The sequence below is a fragment of the Panthera uncia genome (genome assembly GCF_023721935.1).
Source record: "Panthera uncia isolate 11264 chromosome A1 unlocalized genomic scaffold, Puncia_PCG_1.0 HiC_scaffold_16, whole genome shotgun sequence".
Taxonomy (NCBI): Eukaryota; Metazoa; Chordata; class Mammalia; order Carnivora; family Felidae; genus Panthera; species Panthera uncia.
In genome coordinates, this window is record NW_026057576.1 from 3,749,633 (window position 1) to 3,771,906 (window position 22,274).

The following is a 22,274-nucleotide window of genomic DNA, read 5'->3' on the forward strand; positions in this document are numbered from 1 at the left end:
GAATCCGAAGCAGGCTCCAGGCCCTGAGCTGTCAGCACAGAGCCCGACGCGGGGCTCGAGCTCACGAACCGCGAGATCATGACCTGAGCCGATGTCGGATGCTCAACCAAATGAGCCACCTAGGTGCCCCCGATTTTTAAAAAACCTTTTAACATTTATTTATTTTTGAGATAGACAAAGCATGAGGGGAGAGAAGCGGAGAGAGAGAGGGACCCTAACGGAACTATCTAGATATAGCTTGGTATATTTGCGTAATGCTTCCTTTATCATATAATAGGCAGCTATGAAGAGAATCTGCTTTAGAGCTATATGCTTCCTCTACCTGTTTATTGGTTCTTTTGACAATGTTTTAGGACCCAATTTTCATTATGATAAACTTATTGTTTTCACATATAGATAAGAGGGCAAAGTCATTCCTCCTTCCTTTTAACTTTCCAGGTGTCCTTAGCACTATGACCTGATTATTTTTGTCTTTGCAGTATATGGTGAATAATTTCAAACATAGAGCCTGCAGATACAAAATTCTCCATGAAGTTGTGTGTCGTCTTTACAAAGTACCACGCTGATCTTTTCTCATGTTTACAGTGGTGTTATCTATGCTACTCAGTGAACACACCATCCAATCATTCTTGGCTCTTTGATGTTCCTTCATTTTCTTCTTGTCTCTCAAACTGCTCTGCTCTTACGGTGGCTTCTCTCCTGTTTCCTTCCCTGGGTCGCTTTATTAACTCTACGAGGTAGAAAAGAAGCCAGTCTATGTATTTTGTTCCTAATACCTTGTCTACTGCCACCACATGCGAGGCACCGCTCCGTAAACATAGGTGTTCCTTAACTTGAAGTGTCAGAAATTTAAAAATTGTCTGAGATCACCGGGTGAAGAAAATAAGAATTAGAATTTGCATCCATTTCATTTCATTTGAAATCCGCCCTTTTTTCACTGCACCACACACATGGGCTATCGTAGATGGCGGTAATAAAAAGAAATAGTTGAACGGCATACTTCCCCTAACATGATAGCGAATATTTACCCGAACCAGCAGCCAGAAACATACTTGATACTGAAACCCTAGAGGCATTTCTGTTGAAGCCAAAAACGAGAGAAGTGTATTACTGTATGCTACCCTTTTATTTTTTTGAAATATTGTCAGTACAGCAAGGCAGTCTGTTAAATAAGGCATTGAAATAGTTAAGCAGCAGATGATTTGAGGGAAAAGAATTACTGGAAATAATTACCATGTTGTCTTATAAAATCCAGAAGAATTAAATGCAAAACCCCCCAAACAAATACGAAAGTTTGATATGTTGAGTAATAAAATGAGGTACAAAATGTAGTGTCTAACACCCACTCGTATTTTAGTCCAAACTAGTTAGAAAACGAACTAGAAGAATCACACTTCATATTGCAATAATTACGCAAATCCGCAAGACTCTCAATTTGCGGGAATATACTTTCCCGACAGTCCCGAAAGGAACCCTGAGGAAAAGGGTCTGCACAGCTGGATGAAAAGACTTCATATTAGCTTTATTCATGACAAAGAATAACAAGGGAAAGCTTGCTCTAGCAAAAACCAAAACATTCCATGAAACTAGAATGATCTGGCACCTGGGTGGCTCCGTCGGTTAAGCGTCCGACTTCCGCTCAGGTGATGATCTCGCAGCTCTGTGAGTTCGAGCCCCACATCAGGCTCTCTGCTGTCAGCACGGAATCCGCTTCAGATCCTCTCTCTGCCCTTCGCCTGCTCGCGCTCTCGTTCTATCTCAAAAGTCAATAAACATTAAAAAAAAAAACATCCAAATCATGTGGCTCATAAACACCAAAAAGACCCATGGAACACAAAGAGATTTTAGAGACAGAATATAAGTTCGTAAATTCAGTACAATTATAATCTCACTTTTCTAAAACTTATGCTTAATTAAAATGTTTCTGAAATACAAGTAAGCTCCATAATTTTAATGTAATAATGTAAAGTAATAAATTAAAACATTAAAAATTATGTAACTTCTTTGTGACGTTAATAATTATAAATTGATAAACTGATAAGCTGATAAATATAAAAACTGATAACTGATAAGTATAAACTGATAAATATATAAACTGATAAAAAATTAAAACTTGTTTGATGGGAAAGGGTGGTAAACGCAAATACATCCTACTAACTTCAAAATCATTGTCAGGCAGTAACCAATATTTTGTCATACACTGGGATAACTTTGCTGCTTAAACAAAGGTAGAGCATATCATACCTATTTGTCTTTATTTCCTTGTGAAAGATTCTGTGCTGCCTCTATTGTACAAATATGCCAATACATTTGAATAATGTAAGTTGATGGGGGGAAGGTGCATTGCTTCGTGAGTCTATGGAAAACTTAGGGAAACTACCCTGCATTTAAGTTTTGCAGTGATATAGTGGGAAAATTATGAGCCAAAAGAATATGTATGTTGTACTGCCAGAGTATTTGTATATTGTATATTTTCCTTTGTAGGTTTTTATTAGGTGGCATTTTGTAGTTTGGATCATTCCTTGGATTGCTTTTAATGTCAAAATGAAATTATCCATTTTTCATCAGAAGACAACTTTACTAGCAAATAAGTTTTTTTCCGGGGGTTTTTGCTTTTGTATAACTGTAATAATATTAAAAGGATTTTTCTTCTAGGAGAGGATATATTTTTAACTTGTTTTGGAAGTCAATAGAAGGTATAATTCAGTTGAAATTAAATTTGCTTCTATAGCAAGTTGCTGGGAAACATCAATTTCATTAAATGAAGTATACCCAGAACTGGTTTCTATATATATTTCTAGAGACTCTCAAAGTTTTGCTGTTGACGAGTCAGCTGATCAACTTGACCAAACTTTATCCTTTCTTATGCTGAGCCAAAATGAAAATTCATTATCCAGTCTTCTGCATGGTTTAGAAGAAATAAACATCAAAACTTCCTAAGATATAAAGCATTGAGAAATGAGTCTCTTTATGGGTATTTGAAAATAGACAAGACAATCACTGATTATTCTGAGACTATTCCCCAAGGCCATCTTTACACAAAATATGCTCACTTTAATTTCTCATTAAATTCTAGGAACCCCTTGCGCACAATATGAAAAATCAGGATCACGATAAAATTGAGAGAAAATTGTATACAAATCATAGCACTGAAGAATAAATTTATGTCTGTCCTTGATCTGTTGCAGCGCTTTAGAATATAGTCAGATAAAAAAAAAACTGTAAACATTCATTCATGAAATAATTCTTCCTGTTTCTAAGGGAAAAAAATCCTTATGAACTAGAAAAACTTACATTTATTTGATGCCTAAAGTTTTTACTAGCGGCCTAGCAAGATAGAAAAGTTGCGTAGAGAACTCCCAGAAGTGATTGAAAAAAACCCAAAAACCTGAGGTAAACAAATAATAGTTATGAGAATAATTAAAGGAGCCTCAGTTTGATTTTATGTCACCTCTCAACTGTCGGCATGAAGTTTATGAAAGCACAACAAGGTTGAAAACTTTAAAATCACCACAACATCCCCCCAAATGCCAAATTCCTTGCTACACACCATGGGTCATCCTAAAGGTGCGAATTCTGAAGTAATACCAATTATCAACCTGTTCGTTTTTTAAATGTATGCGGAGCCGCTAACGTAAGGTGTCATGGATCTCGCGGTTGCAAAGGCCAATCAGTGAACCCACTGTTGGGTCCTGCTGTGTGTAGGGTGCCAGCCCCCACGATACAGGCCGGGTTTACAAAACTCTCAGTGCAGTAGAGGTCTAGATACATGTAACATAATGGGATTAAGGTTTCTATGAGAGATGTGATCAAACTTTTGTAGAAATCCAGAAGAAGGAGTTATGGTGGCCTGAGGAGATCAGAAAAGCTTCAACAGGGCTTCGATAGTTTGGGGATGCAATACAAGGATGAAGAAAGATTGTTGAGTGAGAAGTGTATTGTCATGGAGATGTAAGGTTCGAAGGAGAAGGGCAGGAGATAAACCTGTAGAAATAGGGACCATGTATAAGAGCCTTGTATGCCCGTAGGTCACTTGTGTGGTATTGTGTACCCCAGTTTTTAAAGAGGGAGAGTAAACGTTAGGTTAGTGTTTTAAGAAATTATCTGGAGAACACTTAGGAGGGGTACTCACGTGTAAGAGGATGTGTGTGAGGGTTTAACATATATTCAGTATCTACATGGTGCCAAGGACGCAACTCCAAGAAACGCGGGCATTTCACAAAAAAGCCTAGGAGGACATTGTTGAGAAAAAGTGCCAAAGGAACAGTCGAAGCCAAAAGATAAACCAAACTGCCCGAAGCCTCAAGGGAAGGTAGAGTGCGAAGAATTATGGATTGGCCAACAGTCCCAAATGCTACAGAGTTTTCCAGTAGAATGAGAATTGAGAAGGGGCGTTGGATTTTTTAATAACAAGGTTATTGGGGAGAGCAATTTCAGTAGAACGGTGATGGTGGAAGCCACATTGTCATGGGCCAAAGACCGAGTGGGACTGAAGGCAGTGGGAATTGAATGTGGACTCTGACAGAATGTGACTCATGCATTGTGGGTACATTCAGCTTTAATGGAAGCTGCCAGCGTTTAGGACGGATTGCGCCAACTCCCACCAGGACGTGAGAGTTCCAGAGCCTCCACATCCACTGCTTGCCACTGCCTCTTGACGTTTTCTATAATTTTTTCAGCTTTACTGAAGTAGAGTTGACAAAACTGAAAGAGATTTGAAGCGTACCACATGATGATATGATAGACACACACACTGTGAAAGGACTTCCCTCAGGGAGTTCACACATCCATCACCTCCCATATTCACCTTTTGTGTGTGAGGGAGAATAAGTTCTACTCTATAGGCAAACTTAAACTACCCAAAACAGTGGTATCAGCTATAGTCGCCATGTTGTTACACAATAGACCCTGAGACTCCATTCAGGTCTTTTAACTGAATGTTTGTACCTTTTTACCAACCTTTTCCTACTTCTCCCCACCCCACCCCACCCTACCCCCAGCCCCCGGCAACCACTTTTCTATCTGTTTCCATGAATTTGATTTCCCCGCTCTTTAGGTTTCACATACAGTTATACTATGCAGTATTTGCCTTTCTCTGTATGACCATTTCACCTGGCATAAGACCCTCCGTGTTCATCCAGGTTGTCACAAAAGACAGGATTGCCCTCTTTTTTTAAGGCTAAATAATATTCCATTGTCATTGTATACCACATGAGAATAATGTATAATCTGCTGCTGTTGGGCTGAATGTTTATCTGGTCTGACGTACAGTTTAACCACACTGTTTCCTTAGTGATTTTCTGTCTGAGTGATGTATCCATTGTTGAAAGTGGAATATTGAAGTTTCCTGCTATTACTGTATTCCTCTCTATTTCTCCCTTCAGTTCTTATACTCAAATGTTGGGTGCATATTTTCTGGTGTTACATTCTCTTGATGAATTGACCCTCTTAGCATTCTATAATGACCTTCTTCAACTCTTGCTATAGTCCTTGGTTTATAGTCTGTTTTTTCTGATATAAGAACAGCTACCCTTGATTCCTGTTGGTTTCCATTTTCATGGAATATCTTTTTCCATCACTTTCAGTCTATATGTGTCTGTAGAGATGAAATCAGTCTCTTATAGGCAGCATGTAGTTGACTCTTGTTTGGTTTTATTGTGTTATCTAGCCACCCTGCGTCTTTTGAGTGGAAAATTTAGTCCATTTACATTTCAAGTAATTTTTGGTAGGTATGAACTTATGACTGTCATTTTGTTGATTGTTTTCTGGTTGTTTTGTAATGCCTTGGTTCCCTTCTTCAAGTCTTGTTTCCTTCCTTTGTGATTTGATGATTTTTACATAGTGTTCTGCTTATGTTCTTTTCCCTTTATCTTTTGTGAATCTATAGGTTTTGGCTTTGGTTACCATAAGGCTTATATGAAACGCTCATAGTTCTAACAGTCTATTGTTTTTTTAAGAAATAAAAGAGTTTTATTACAGCCCAAGTTAAAGACAGCTGCCTGGGATGCACAATCTTTACAAAGAAGAGAGTGCTCTAGGGAAGGAACATTGGGTGCAGAGTTACAAATGTTTTTTACATCAAGAGTTACAAATCAACTTGATAAAGGACATCCAGAAAGTTACAGGTCTTATCTTATTTTTTAAAATTTTAATTCCAATACAGTTAACACACAGTGTTGTATTAGTTTCAGGTGTACAATATGGTGATTCAAAAATTCCATACATCCCCCAGCGTTTATCACAGAAGTGCACTCCTTAATCCCTATCATCTATTTCACCCATCTCAGAACCCACCTTCCCTCTAGTAACCATCAGTTTGTTCTCCATAGTCAAGAGAATGTTTCTTGGTTTGTGTGTGTGTGTCTCTCTCTGTTTTTACACTGGCTCATTGTTTTAGTTTTGAAATTCCACATATGAATGAAATCATATGGTATTTGTCTTTATCTGACTTATTTCACTTAGCATCACACTCTCTCACTCCATTTGTATTATTGCAAGTGGCAAGATTTCTCTATTTTTGTGGCTGAATAATATTCCATTGTATATACATACCACATCTCTTTTATCCATTCATCTATCGATGGACACTTGGGCTGCTTCCATAATTTGGCTATTGTAAATAATGCTGCTGTAAACATAGGGGTTCATGAATCACTTTGAATTAGTGCTTTTGCATTTTGGGGGTAAATACCCAGTAGTATGATTACTAGATCCTAGGGTAGTTCTATTTTTAATGTTTTAAGGAATCTCCATACCATTTTCCACAGTGGCTGCCCCAGTTTGCATTCAGCAAACTATCAGCAGTGAAAGTAAGTTCCTTTTTATCCACATCCTTACCAACACTTGTTGTTTCTTGTGTTTTTTATTTTAGCCACTCTGACAAGTGTAAGGTGGTATCTCATTATAGTTTTGATTTGTATTTCCTTCAAGGTGAGTGCTGTTGAGCATCCTTTCATGTGTCTGTTGACCATCTGGATGTCTTCTTTGGAGAAATGTCTGTCCATATCTTCTGCCCTTTTTTAAGTTGGGTTATTTGTTTTTTGGGTGTTGAGTTGTATCAGTTCTTTATATATTGTGGATACTAACTCTTTATTGGATATGTCATTTGAAAATATCTTCTCCCATTCAGCAGGTTGCCTTTTAGTCTTGTTGATTGTTTCCCTCTCCGTGCAGAAGTGGTTTTTTTTTTATTTAGGTGCAGTCCCAGTAGTTTATTTTTTACTTTATTTTCCTTGCCTTAGGAGACATATCTAGAAATGTTGCCATGGCCAATGTCGGAGACGTTACTGCTTGTGCTCTCTTCTAGGATTTTTGTGGTTTCAGATCTCACATTTAGGTTGTTAATCCATTTTAAATTTATTTTTGTGTATGGTGGGAGAAGGTAGTCCAGTTTCTTTGGAGTTTTCAGCCTTACACCCCATTCTCCAAAGAAAGGAGAGAGGCTGGAAATGATTGATCATGCCTACCTAAGGAAGCCCTCCATAAATCCCAGTCATAAGGGATAAGGGGAGCTTCTAGATTAGCAAACATGTCCACACCAGGAGAGTGATATACCCCAACTCCATGGAGACAAATCCAAAGGTCCCTGCACGTGGGATTTTCCCAGACCATGCCCTATATAGCTCTTCGTCTGGCTGTATATCTGTGTCCTATACCATATTTTTTAATATACTGGTAATTATAAGTGTTTCCTTGAGTTTTGTGACCTGTTTTAGCAATTTAATCAAACCCAAGGAGGGGACCATTGGAACCTCCAATAAAGAGCTGGTTGGTCAGAAGCACAGGTGATAATCTTGGCTTATGACTGGCATCTAAAAGCGGTTGGGTGGGACTGAGCCCTTAGTCTGTGGAATTTGGTGATGTCTCTGGGAAGATATGTCTGAATTGAATTGAATTCTTGGACACTCGGCTGGGATCTGAGGATTTATAGTTGTGGGGGAAACTTCCACACATTTATTTGGTGACCAGAAATGTCAGAAATGAAGTGTCTATGTGAGGAACAGGATCCTCAACAGGAAGGAAAGACATAGTAGGGGAGAACTGAGTTTTTCCTACAGAGGAAGGAAGAAAACCCCAAGCGTTTCCTTACCATACCCAGCTGGCCTTTAGAAAATGTTGAATGGGGCAGTGCTGATCGGAGAAGGAAAGCGGAGGGTAATCTATTTCCTACAAGAAGGGAAAGTTATCAAAGGTAGTTATGTGAAACCAAATTGATGTAGTAAATTCAAAAGGATATGTAGGTTCATTTAACTTTAAGAGATGAGAGGAAATCCGAGAAGCCTGCAGAACTATCAAATATTTTGCAGTTTTTGACCTCCAGAACGAAGAAAGCCAACAACAATAGGAAATTGACCAGATGAATTTAGGGTTCCAGGGAAAGTTAACTAGATCGTGTTCTACTTGAGTTCAAGCTGGGAATGCTAAGCTTGCAACTAAGAAAATGATGATTAAGGGCCAGAGCAGCACCCCATCTGTGAGCTCCAGCTTTGGGAAGATGAAAAGTGGGGAAGGGTTTGTGCCACAGGTAAAGGTTAAAGTCATGGATGGGAAGAATTTGAGTCATGACACTGTTCTTGTTACATGGAAGGGGCTTTGCACTGAGAGTTCATTCACCCTTCTGGCGTTCTGTGTAAATTGCCTAAGGATTTAACCAAGGCATCATCCTGCAGGGACTGCTCTCCCTGCCCCCTGCTATTGCCCAGAAGTGTTGAGCCCACTCTGAACGAGTGGTGGGAGCAGAACAGAGTCAAAATCTGGCACTTGGTTGATTTTTGCCAAAACAATGAATGAGTCACGGTACAGTCACATTATGATTGACAGCAGCTGATGCACCAAAGGAAGGAAAGCCAGAGATGAGATGTCCCATACACATGAAACTGACAGTGTGGTGCAATGTAGGATCTAAGTGACATCGAGCTTTATCAGCTTAACTGATGTTTTTCTGGACACGGATCGTTTAACAGCTCAACAACCACGTGCTGAGCACTTTTGTGCATCAGATATTAAACGAAGAGTTGAGAATAGTTGTGGTTCATCCCTGCTCACAAGAAGTATCCTGGCTAATCTGTTGCTACAAAACATGTTAGTCTAAAAACAAATGGCTTAAAACAAAAGCTATTTTATCATAACTCTTGATTTTGTAAGTCAGAAAATGGGGCAGGGCTCAGCGAGGCAATTCTGCCCGCCACCACCCCCCATGTCAATTGAGGTCACTCAGATATAATTAGCTGGTATTAGGGCTGGTTTGGAGGGTTTGGGATGACTTCATTCACATATCTGGTGCCAGTGCAGGGATGGCTGGAAAGCTGGGCTCAGCTGAAACTGACAACTGGAGAGTCTGCCCTTGGTCTCCCCAGCATGTGATCTCAAGGTCCCTGGACTTCTTACATGGTAAGACTAGTCAGGACTTCCGAAGTATTCCAGTAGGCCTGAGCAGAAGCCTCAAGACTTCTTTTGATGTCATAACTGCTGGTAGCCCAGATTCATGGGCAGAAGATTATACTCTACCTCTCGGAGGAATAACCAATATTTTGTGCAGAAACAAACAGGCTCTTATATTAGTAATGATATAAGTGCTACTACAGAGCTATGCACAGGGTGTCGTGGACAGGGAGAACTGAAACGTGGGATTAGTAAGAATTAGCTGTATAAATTAAAATAAGAAAGTTATTCGTCAACTCCATGAGCAAACACACGGATGCCGAAAGAGCGTGCCGCCACTCCTATGATACAAGGGAGTAGAAGTGAGGGAACCACAACGCCATCAGCAAGAGTCAGGAGAGACTGAGGGATCCAGAGCAAGTCTGTTCCACCTCAAGGGTCAAGAACGGACCTGGTGCCCAGAGCCTATGGCCACACGGCTCCAGACCCTCTCCTCATAAACAGGAGTCAGTGGGGAGCAGCAGGCACTCACCTCTTAATGCCCCTCCCCTTCCCGGATTTCCCTCCGCCATCGGCCTCCAGTGCGCTGCAGATGAGGCCCAACTCCCTTTCATCCCCATCGATGTTGGTCACCATAGGAAACCCTCGCCTCCCCACTGCTCATCTCTTGCACTCAAAGGCTCTGAGGTTCTGCTCACGCACTATCCTCTCCTACCCTCATCCTTCCCCAACTCTGGGAACCCTCTGTTCAACCCTCTGGAATTCAGGACTTGCATCAGCACGACGAATGTTTTACTTGGCCCATCACTTTAAGCACTTGATTAAAGGGCCAGGCTTCTTCCCTGTAAAATTACTGTTTTCCCATTTGCAAGTACAACTATTGGGTAAGGAGATAGGTTTAAACTATGTAAAGATACTGTTTTCGTCAACCCTTCCATTCATTTGTTTATTTTTACATGTCTGTATGGACTCATGATTTCTAATTCTATTCAGTGGGTTCTCATAATCCATTGCTGCCATTTCTTTCAGTGCTTATATTCAGTCTGATTTGGCCTCTGGGAGCCCCTTTTAGCCGGCTTTTCTGCCTTTTGGTCTATCCTCAGTATTCTCTGTGCCCTTTCTTGTCTACCCGCACAGGATCTTCCAGGCTCATCATGCTCTTTGCTTACTCTGGCCCTGAAATTAGCTGTCTCTCCAAGGAGCTCTAATCCCTCTTAGTGTGGAATGGTATTTAGAACCTGAGATTCAAGTGTCAGACGCGCTCATTGCTGTCAGTGTGCTGCTAGCCCAGACCCACTCAGAGGACATGTAACTAACACCCGCGTGCACGCATGCAGATGCACACACACACACACACGCACACACACACACACACCTTTATATGAACATTTATTTCTCTACCTATCCATCTACATGTGGAACACCATGGGTTCATACAAATGTTTAACTTCAGTGCAACAATATGGGGATGAACCTGGTTTTCTCTCTTTTTGTATTTGTACCTCCCTTCCGTGACAACGAGGAACTTAGCTCCCTTGCTCTTTCATCTACTTATAAACTCAATCCCTTGCATGTTTCCACCCTCCTACCTCTGCCACCACCCTCTCCCCATTGCACTTGAGCTGGACACCCTTCCCCGGGGGAGCTTCGCCACTGAGGGGTTCCATTCACCCTTCTGGGACCTGACATCCAATGCTCGGTCACGCCTCTTCATAGAAACCCTCTTCACCCAGCTGGGGCATTTTATTTAACAAGAACACTTGGCCTTAATGGAATCGTACACCTTTTGTGTTCTTAAAACCACAGTGTTCTTACAGGGCTTTGCTATGGGTGTCAGAGCTCAAGGGGCCCGATGATTGTCAGGTCATGGGAGATAGTACTCAATAACCAGAGTGACTTTTCTTAGAGAAAAATAAGATAGTATAAATCCATCAGAATATTTCATTAATTTAAATGACTATGAACATTAAACTCTACTATTAATAAAGATTTTCAAGTTGTGTTTTTTAAAAGATCATCTATAATGTCCTTACAAGAGACATAAAAGAAAAAAATGAGAGAGTTTGAAAATAAAAGAAGGAAAAAGGATAAGCCAGAACAGTACTGACTAAATAGAAGCTGGTGTGAGATAAAAATAATATCATTTATAATGGCACCAAGACACATGAAGTATTTATGTAAAAATCAAGCAAAATATGAATAAGATTTATATGCTGAGAACTACAAAACAATGATGAAAGAAATTTTTATGATTCAATGGGGAATTAGTGTTCGAACATTGGAAGACTCAATATTTTTAAGATGTTAGTTCTTCCCAAATTCATTCTTATATTCAATACATTTCTAGTCAAAAACCCAGCAGAACTTTTTGTAGAATAGATAAGCTGATTCTAAAACTTATATTTAAAGGCAAAATGCTAGGATAAAGTTAGAAAGAAAGACAAAAAATGTATATGATTCCACTTACTTTAGGCACATAGAATAATAAGATTTATAGAATCAAGAAGTAGAATAGGAGTTACCAGGGGCTGGGGGGGGGTGGGGAATAGGGAGCTGGGTTTAATGGGTACAGAGTTTCAGTTGGAAAAGATGAAAAAATTATGGAGAAGGATGGTGGTGATTGTGCAACGATATGAAGGTACTTAATACCACTGTACTATGCAATTAAAGATGGCTAAAATGGTGAATGTTATTAAGTATACTTTATCATAATAAAGATTTTTTTAAATTATTCGAATTGCCAAAATAATTTTGAACTCCCACTGGGTGATTTCAAACCTGACGGTAGGGTTAGAGTAATCAATACAGTATAGTAAGTACAGACACATAGGTCAACAGAACAGAATAGACAATCCAGAAATACAACCACATGTGGTTAATTTTTGACAAAAGTACAAAAGTAATTCAGTAGAGAAGGGATACAATTATCACCGTATGGTGCTGGAATAATTGAATATCCACCCATATGCAAAATAATCTTCATGTACGCCCCACACCATACACAAAAGTTAACTAAAAACTGGTCAGAGACCTAAATGTGTAATCTAAAACTATAAAAATTCTAGAAGAAAACATAGGAGAAAATATGTCCTTGGTTTAGGGAAAGTTGTCACATAAAATATCAAAAGCATAATCATAAGAGAAAAGTGATAAATTAAACTTCTTGAAAATTGAAAACTTTTGCTCTGCAAAAGACACCAGTCAAGGAATAAAAAAACACAAACTTGGTAAGAATATTTGCAAATTACATATTGACAAAGATGTGGATAGTAAAAAGCCCACTGAAAAACACTTACTATCATTAGTCATTAGGAAAATACAAATTAAAACCACAATATGATACCATCACGCTCCTATTAGAATGAAAAAAAGTACTGACAGTACTAAGTGCTGACAAGAATACAGTGCAACCAGAATACTCATATATTGCTTATGGGAATGCAAAATGGTACAACCGTCTTGGAAAACTGAACAGTTTGGCGGTTTCTTGTTTCTTATAAGGTTAACCATAAACCTACCATACAACGCAGCAAATCCCCAGGCGTTTGCTCATCAGAAATGACCACTATGTGCGCACAGAAGCCCTTTATTCGTAATCATCAGAGCAAGCTAAATGTCTTTCAACTGACACATGTATAAACAAACCGTGGAATATTCTCCAGTGGAATAGTCTGCCTCTCTAAAAAGAAACAAACTCCTGACACACACAAAAGCATGGATGACTGCCAGACGCTTTATCCTAGGGAAAGAAGGCAGTCTGAAAAGGCTACATACTGTATGATTCCATTTAGATGACATTCTGGGAAGGGCAAGACTATTGCAACAGAAAGCAGTGGTTGCCAAGGAGTGGGGGTTGGCTGTGACTGCAGGGGGGGGCATTGTTTATCGTCTCCAGAACTGTTGTGTACCTTCACGGTGTTGGTGTGTTGTACTTTGATTGTGAAACCTGGCAAAAATATTCACTAAAAAAGGTGAATTTTATTATTTGTGAGTTGTAGCTCAACATACCTGAGTTAAAAAAAAAAAAAAACGAAAATAGGCATATTGTTTTGTTTTCAGACATTGAATAGTGATGGATTGTTTGTAGAGGTTTGTAATTCATTTTGTTAAAACCATAGAATGTGGGCTGAGGTCATCTCATGTCAATTTCCTCATTTTTCAATGAATGAAAAAGCCAGAGGAGGAAATGACACATGACAAAGAACAATCACCTTTTGCGATGTGATTATATAAATAAGCTGCTTCAGAGGCTGGGATGTGCATTACTTTTTTGTCGTTTTCTGCCGATGTAGCGAAACAGAGTCCAGAAAAACTCCTGGCATCTGTTCGGTTGAACCCAGAAATCCACAGCAGATTTTCAGATTTGAATGTACAATGTTGGAACCTCACTTTGGCTAATTCTAGGACCAAAAGTTCCTGATGCAGTTGTCTGCTAAAAATTGGTTTATTATACACACATGATGGGTCTTACAACATTGCTCATGTTGGCTTCATTTCATAAACTGTGTCTTACAACTGCACGGTTACATTTTGTGAGAAGTTGTACCATAGTGGCTGTCAACTTTTTAGATTTGGAGCCCCGCCTCCAAAGCTACACACTCAGTCACAAATGTAAGAGTGACTCGGGAAAGCTTCTCTGCGTGTGGTGTCGGTTGACCCAAGCCCAGCAGCACTGAGGGACTTCCATTAATCACAGTGCAAAATCCACTGCTCCCACACCCACGTTTGGGAAGAGGGCCATAATGGTGGCTCACAGACAGCTAGCCAGGCCGAATGATTCCAGACTGAATCTGGTTCTTGTTAACAGGGCTTATCAGTCAGTGGAGTTCTTGGGAAGAGAAGTCTGTGGCATCGGTTCAGAGTAACAGATCTCCGTCCCGGAAGTCACCTCTCACTGTATAAAATTGTGCTTAATGTCATTGTTCCATTTTAGCTGACCATTCTACTCTCCCTTTTTAAAATCTAACTCTAGACTCAGAAGAGAGGGGAGATCAGAATTCAGTTTGTTGTATTTAGGTGTTACCAAACTTTCGAAAGGGAAGGAGAGATGGAAATTGTATATATGGGTCTGGAGCTCAGGAGAGAAAATGTAAACTGCAGATAAAAACAGGTGACAATTTCCACACTGAGATGGTACTGGGAGCTGAGGGTGTGGTCAGAGAAGGACAGGACGGGGCCTTCCTGTGGACAGGAAGGGGCCGGACTGCTGAAGAAGCCAGCAGTCCAGGGCTGGGCAGAGGAGGATGAATGTATATGGAGGCCAAGGAGAGAAGCTAAGAGAGCCTGGTGTCCTGGAAATCGAGTGAGGATAGGGTACCAATGAGAAAGAGGTCCAGTGTTAAATGCTGCTGAGAAAGCAAAGAGAATGAAGTTTAAAAATGTCCACGAGATTTAATAGCATGGTGGTCACTGGTGATCTCCACAATTAAGTCTTCTATCCTTTGTGGTCATTCTTCATGATGAAAAATTCTTTGAGAACAGACCCTTTGAATAGAGCTTCACGTCCTCCTATATGGTTTTGTGCTTAAGAAATGGCCACCGAACAGTTGCTATATTGTAAAACTTACCTGATACACATGAAACCTCAAGAAGGTGTCATGGTGGCGGGGGTGGGGGGGCACCTGGGTGGTTCAGTCAGTTGAGTGTCCGACTTCAGCTCGGGTCATGATCTCACAGCTGATGAGTTCAAGCCCTGCGTCAGGCTCTGTGCTGACGGCTCAGAGCCTGGACCCTGCTTTGGATTCTCTCTCTCTCTCTCTCTCTCTCTCTCTCTCTCTCTGAAAAATTAAAAAATAATAAAAATATTAAAAAAATTTTTTTTCAATGGTACCATGGGGGTGGGGGTGATGGAACTGTTATGTACCCTGGTTGTATCAGTGGCTACACGTGTTAAAACTCATAGAACGGTACACCTCAAAACAGCCCATTTTATTACATTTTAATTTAAAAAAAACAGTTTTAAATAGTAATGGTAAGAGTCTTTTTCTTACATGGTGGCGACTCTCGGGTGTTTATTGTGAAGTGACTCTTTCAATCTCATACGTATTTCCTAAATAGTCCTTTGTATTACGCAAGGGTTAATGAAATATTGACAATTTAATAAAAACAACTAACGTTTTAATCAAAGTAAGAGAAATCCAGAAAAGTGCCAGTAGAAGATTTATGAAAATGCATCTATAATTTTAGCTGATACTAGAAGAAGTGAAAAGGAAAGCAAAAACAAAATCTCTGTTGTCTCGTCTTTTTAACAGACAGGAATGGGTCACTTGCGTGTTACAAAGGATGGTCTTCGCCTGGAAGGGGAGTCAGAATTTTTATTCCCATTGTACGCCAAGGAAATACACTCCAGAGTGGTAAGAAAATGATGAAACGTGTAAATATGTTGTGTTTTATGAAAAATTAATAATCGTTAAGCATAGAAATTCAGCTGTTTCGGAAGAGAGTTCTTAGAATGTACATATGTACACGCATTCATGTTACACGCTTTATAAAAGCTTGGTAGAAGGTTGTAAAACTTATTTCCGATATTACATTATAGAAAGACGCCATTTTCATGTGCTTCAGCTCTGAACTCGGTGGCCTCAGAAATTGAAACCATAATTAAAAACGTTTGGTAATTAAAACCTTTATCAAAGGCAATCTAAACCTCTTTCCATTAGTGCAGGTAATTTAAAGACACTTTTCTCAAGGCAGTTAAAATTATCTGAGAAGTTTAGGGGCGCCTGGGTGGCGCAGTCGGTTAAGCGTCCGACTTCAGCCAGGTCACGATCTCCCGGTCTGTGAGTTCGAGCCCCGCGTCGGGCTCTGGGCCGATGGCTCGGAGCCTGGAGCCTGTTTCCGATTCTGTGTCTCCCTCTCTCTCTGCCCCTCCCCCGTTCATGCTCTGTCTCTCTCTGTCCCAAAAATAAATAAATAAACGTTGAAAAAAAAAATTTAAAAAAAAAAAAATTATCTGAGAAGTTTAGAAAGAAATTAGTTTCATTGTAGCATGTTCTGTACTAATTACGTTAATTATAGATTATGGTCCTGTGGGATTCTCCACAAGTAGATTAAACATATCTGTTCAATATTGTGTGACTTTAAAAATAAATCTGCCTCCGTATTATCTTCGTTTACCTCCATGAAGTTTGTAACAAATAGAGCCAAGCGTGAAACACAGTCAAATAGCTTTTGTAATATGTTCTATTTTTCTTCATGTGATGCTATGGACTTCGTAGTAAAGGTAAACCTTTTGCTAAATTATTGGTTGGGTGTCATCTCAATGACATGTTGAGACTTCACCCAACTGTAACCTACCGGTTGGATGAAGAGTGTACTCTTCGTTTTCCTCCCGTGTTTACACGTGTGAAAGGAGGTGTCAGTACCTCCTACATGCTGAGGCTATTTGAGTGACTCTAGGGCAGTCGGAAAGGATACAAAAGGCCAACCGCTGAGAAGCATGTGGTCTTATAGGAGGGGTAAAGCACACCCCCACACAGCCATCAGAACGCTCACCAAGCCCTACTACCAACCATAATGGGATGCCGTGTAAGACTTGCACATAAATACACTGCCAAGGAGTCTCGAGAGTGCAAGGCACATTAGTAGCTCTTAGGCACTATTGTATTACTTCTGATAGTGTCTCAGTTGACAGGAGGAACCCACAAATGACCTGGAATAGGACAGGCTGATACATGCGTGAGCCAGATGCCGTGAGCTTAGCTGAAGAGCTAAGACACGTGAATCGTGATGGCATTTCAGTGTATTAAATAGCCGTGTCATATGGAAACATGAGGAATAAACCCAAACTTGTGTAAAGGGGGAAGTCAGATGTGAGCAAAGAATTTAAATATTAGAACCATTTCCCCCCCCCAGAGTTATGTTGGCTAATTCCCTACCTATAGTTTTGAGGAGAGAAGACTGGTAAAATAGCCTGATGGCTGAAATCAGGTGATTAGTTCTAGCAAATTTAATATTCTGGAATTAATAGTACTTTTAGTTATATCTTATCAGATTTTTCATATCTCCATATACTTAAAAAAAATCAGGGAGCAAAATTATGTCAATTATTTTAGATAATCATATATTAAACTCTTACAATGATGCATTGATGCAGTATGTCGATCGATACATAAAATTATAGAAACATTTGGAATGATATTATGTGATCACAGAGCTATAAAGTATCTGGTAACTAATATGGCTTTCCAATAATTGGATTAACTGAACAAAATTAGGTCTTATATATTCTGTGTGCACTGATGTATTAGTTATGTTTCCTTTTCAAAGATGAGTCTAGGAGGTAATTTTCCGTAAAATTACAGAAATGGATTTACAAAATTTGGCACATATTAATTTATGTATAATGCTGAGGTGAGAGAATTTCCTTATTCTAAATATAATTCAACATGGTACTCTGGCTTCTAACATGTGATTACTTGGTAACTCTTCAAAGCTAATACATGAGGTCCTGTGAAGATTGTGCCTGGAACTCATGATTTATAACCATCTACCCTGCCCATTATTAACCTAAGCACATAGCAATTATAACTGATAAAACAAAAAAGTTGTAGTTAGCAACATACAGACATCGTCAAAGATGAAATGAAACCAAAACAGGCAATGGTAAAGCTTTACTTGGAATGATTGTCTTTGAAGTTCGCAGTCCTGGAAAGAGGCAGGGACAGCTACGGTCAAAGCCCACAGAGGCACAGGGACCAGAATGTTGCCTGATGGGACTGCTTGGGACTCTAGCCAGACCCACTGCATGAGACAGCAATGAAAGGCAGAAAATAGTTGCACCTACTGCCCAGACTTGAATAAAGATGCCAGACCAAGACCCGAATGTCATCCGAGGACACGAGCCCTGAGCCACCATGACAAGGCTGAGAAACCCAGGGGTCTCAATGAAAACAATGGGAAAGCCCTTAGACAGGCTCGGTAAATCCAGAAATCAAAATACATCCACAGAGGGAAGCTTGAGACTGAGACTGGAAACCACATAAGGAAGCCTTCATCTAAAAAAAGGATTCCAACTAAACTCCCCAAAAAGAGAATTAACTTCCAACTAAGTAGAAATAATCATTCTGAAAATGACTGGAAAAGCACACGTAAGCATCTCACAGAGATAAAGCTGTTTTTGAGGAGCTTCTGTGAAAAAGACAAGAAATGTAAAAATCAAAACAGGTAATACGAGACAAATAACAGGGAACGGACTCACCTGCTTTATTAAACAACTAAAAAACTTGAAAATGTATCAGAAACCATGGTTTTTGCTGTGGCCTGGAAGTTCACATGTTGAAACCCTAACCCCCAGGGTGATGGTATTAGGAGGTGGGATTTTGGCGACTTCCTCATGAGGGAATCAGTGCCCTGATCAGGGAGGCCCCAGACAGCTCCCTCACCCCTTCCACCAGGTGAGCTGGAGGCCGGGAGGCCCCTTCTATGAACCCGAAAGTGAGTCTCACTGGACACACCAAATCTGCCAGCACCATGACCTTGGACTTCCCAGTCTCCAGAACTGTGAGAAAGAAACCTTTGTTGTTTATAAGCCACCGAGTCTCTGGTATTCTGTTAGAGCACCAAAATGGAGTGGGACAGTTTTCAGACGTTGGACGGTGGCGGTCAGGACAGTTCTCTCTGAGAGGCGGAAACAAGAGGCGAGCCCCAGGACCGCCCCAGTTTGCTACTTGCAGAGAGTTTCGAAGGCCACGGTGAGGGAGGGGGGCCAACGAAGAGGCAGGGGTCCTCCCCGAGTTGAGAAGATATGGCCGGCAGTCCAAGGAAGAGCAGCCAACCTAAAGCTCACAGGCTAAAGCTCACCATTGAGGAGGCCACCACACAGGGAGAGCCCAGAGGCGGCGGGAGGTGAGCCCCTCCTCACACCCCTGCACGCCAAGGCTCTACGTAAGAAACCGGTAAACCGTTAACTCTTACCGTGCTACTTAGTTTTGAGCAATGTGAAGACAAATATCAAGGTCACATCAGTGGATGAAACACGAGATGCCGATAGGTCATCTGCTTCCACAAAGCGATGGGGAGAATTTCGGACCTGCCAGAGTTCCAGAGCGTTCCTGAAACTTCTTTCCTTCTGAAAAATCACAGTACTCGCTACGACTTTGGAAGACATTCGGTTCCCTCTGAATGGATCATAAACCCGCGTGAATCCAACAGCCAAATTGTTGCGTTCTTTTTTGAAGAAAATTGCTTATATAAAAGCAAACAATCTTCTGTAATGCAAAACCAGCCATTCGGAACTATGATACCACAGGAGGTGCTTATGACATAAAGCCACCTTATCTTCCAACAAAAGTTTAAAAAATATAGATATCTGATAAATTTTAAAAAGCTCTTGTGAAGTTGTGAAAAGGCTTTACATGTTGAAAATAAGTAATGTGGTGTTTCTTACAGAAGAACTAACCATGCTCTGATTTATCTTCTAAAAATATGTCATGTCCTGGACATAGATATTAAAAAAATTTTAATATTTTAATATTTTATTAAGAAATTTTTATTCCTTGGAACAGGAAAAAACACTGATTAAAACTCGATTATTTTAGATCTTCACCCAGAGAGCTAACGTGGTACACTCTAGCCATTGCATGCGAGCAGTGCGAACCCATAAAAATATTATAATTTATGAAAAAAGGAGTTAGGACACCCTGTAGCAGCAAGGAAATGGATTTTGCCACCAACCACATGAGCTTAGAAGAAGCTCTTGAGTCTGGAATGAATCCTCAGCCCTTCAGTCCCCTTGAGACCCTGAACAGGGGACCAAGGTAGCCTGTGCCTAGACTCCTGACCCACAAAAGCAATAATATAATAAATACGTATTGTTTGAAACTGTTGGAGTAAAAAATTTTCATGTACTCTTTTAACATAGTATAATCCAAGATTTTAAAATACTGTGTAGGGCCACAGGATCTCTGACTATGGAAAAAGTATCTTATATAAATCCTAAATTTATATATGAATATAAATATACAGTCATTTTATTTTTTATTTAAAATTTTTAATGTTTGTTTATTTTGGAGAGAGAGAGAGAGACAGAGCGTGAGTGGGGAGGGGCAGAGAGAGAGGGAGACACAGAATCCCAAGCAGGCTCCAGACCCTGAGCTGTCAGCACACAGCCCGACGTGGGGCTCGAACCCACGAACCGCGAGATCGTGACCTGAGCTAAAATCGGACGCTTAACCGACCGAGCCACCCGGGTGCCCCACAGTCATTTTGAATACTGTCTATTCATTGGGGTGCCCGGGTGGCTCAGTCACTTGAGTGTTTGACTCTTGACTTTGGCTCAGGTCATGATCCCAGGATCGTGAGATCAAGCCCCGCGTTGGGCTCTACACCGATGCGCTGAGTGCGGAGCCTGCTGAAGATTCTCCCTCTCCATCCCTTTGGTTGTTCCTGCCCACGGGAATGCACATGTACACGCTAAAAATAAGTCGAAAAATATGTCTCTCTAAAAATAAGTGAGTAAATGAGTGAATAGTATGTATTTGTCACATTTTGTAAATGCCCTTCTAGGATTCATCTCTGCTTCTGCAGTCAACTCAGAATGTGACCGTCAACGCACGCAACTCTGAAGGGGAGGTCACAGGCAGGTTAAAAGTGGGTGAGTCTAACCTCTTCACAGTGCTTTGCATGTGAGTGGTCCGTGGATAGTTGTGCTGAATGGATACACATCTCTCTTCTGAAGAATTCACAGTTACTCATGAACAATTGCAGTACGAGTTTTCTAAATATCATGCTGTGTTGACTGCAGAGAATAGTTGGCATCACGAGGGAGACAGTCTGAGATATTTTAATTAAAGTTATTGCGATTCCAAGAAATAGAGGACCATTCAAGGTAGTAAAAGACACATGATTAGTACAGAACGCAAAGGAATCTCAGAGACCAAAGGAAAGGAGCCAAAGTATCTGGCCTCAAAAGAACAGAGACCAGGGGCTAAGAGCCAAAAGATTCTCTCTCTCTCTTCCTCTCCCCACCCCCTCCTTCACCTTCCCTTTCTCCTCGCCCATGTACCCCTCCTTTCTACAGCATCTCTGCCCATTATTTTCACTTGGCCACATCGGTTCTAACTCTGTAGGACGTACAGGACCTCTCTGGTTCTTCATCTGATAGGCTGTGCTTCTCAACACCAGCCAGCGTGGTCTTTAGTTTCATGAATTCTAAATTCACAAGAAAGTACTCTAATTGGCCCAAGTAATGTGTGTAACCAACTGCCCGGGGGCAGCTATGTATCCTATCCAACCAGCTAAGACCAGAGAGTAAGCTCACCCAGCAGTGAGATCACATGAACTCTTCTACAGTGAGAAACAAAGGATTACCGAGAAAGATCATAGGTGGAAGAAATGAAAGGAAGAAATTGCTTTCACCTAGTGAAAGGAATGTGTATCCTTTCTCTATACTATCAGCAGTCTATACATGTGCCAAATCTAAGAAACTGAGTGGCCTTCTGGTTTATGGGAAAACATGAAAAGTGTCCCACCAGCACAAACTGGTAACTTTCAACGTCTCTTTTTTACGAAACAGAATAATGTTACATTGGAAACTGCAGCCGTATATTAGCCTGATGATTCCTTTTTATCATGTTGATACACAAGTTCCATATTATATGTTCTGCTTTAATCTTCATAACTTACTTCTCTTTTGCTTAGAAGTTTGTTCGATCACTAAGTCCAGTGAGATTCTCAGTGGTTCCAGACATGAACCTGAGTTTATTCAGTGTACATGTTCTTGAAACGTGTCTAAAATCAAATCATATTTTCTTGAAAGATTATGTAGGATTATGATTTATCTTTACTATTATTTCACAGACTTCTTTGGCTGTAGCTTTTATATGTTTGAGGGATTTTTGCTCATCTTTTGTCATTCATTTGCCATTTGTTGGATGCCTACATGCACTTTCTAT

General features: G+C 40.3%; 1 protein-coding gene across 4 annotated transcripts in view; it reads left to right on the forward strand.

The window, feature by feature from the left end:
* The window catches only part of SGCG (sarcoglycan gamma), a 146,983-nt gene that overhangs the window by 62,039 nt on the left and 62,670 nt on the right, over positions 1 to 22,274 (forward strand). For all 4 annotated transcript variants that reach the window (XM_049646719.1, XM_049646717.1, XM_049646718.1 and 1 more), the window contains exons 3-4: positions 15,633 to 15,734; positions 20,887 to 20,974. In XM_049646719.1, coding sequence (XP_049502676.1) covers positions 15,633 to 15,734; positions 20,887 to 20,974 — 190 coding nt within the window. The remainder of the gene's footprint in view (positions 1 to 15,632; positions 15,735 to 20,886; positions 20,975 to 22,274) is intronic.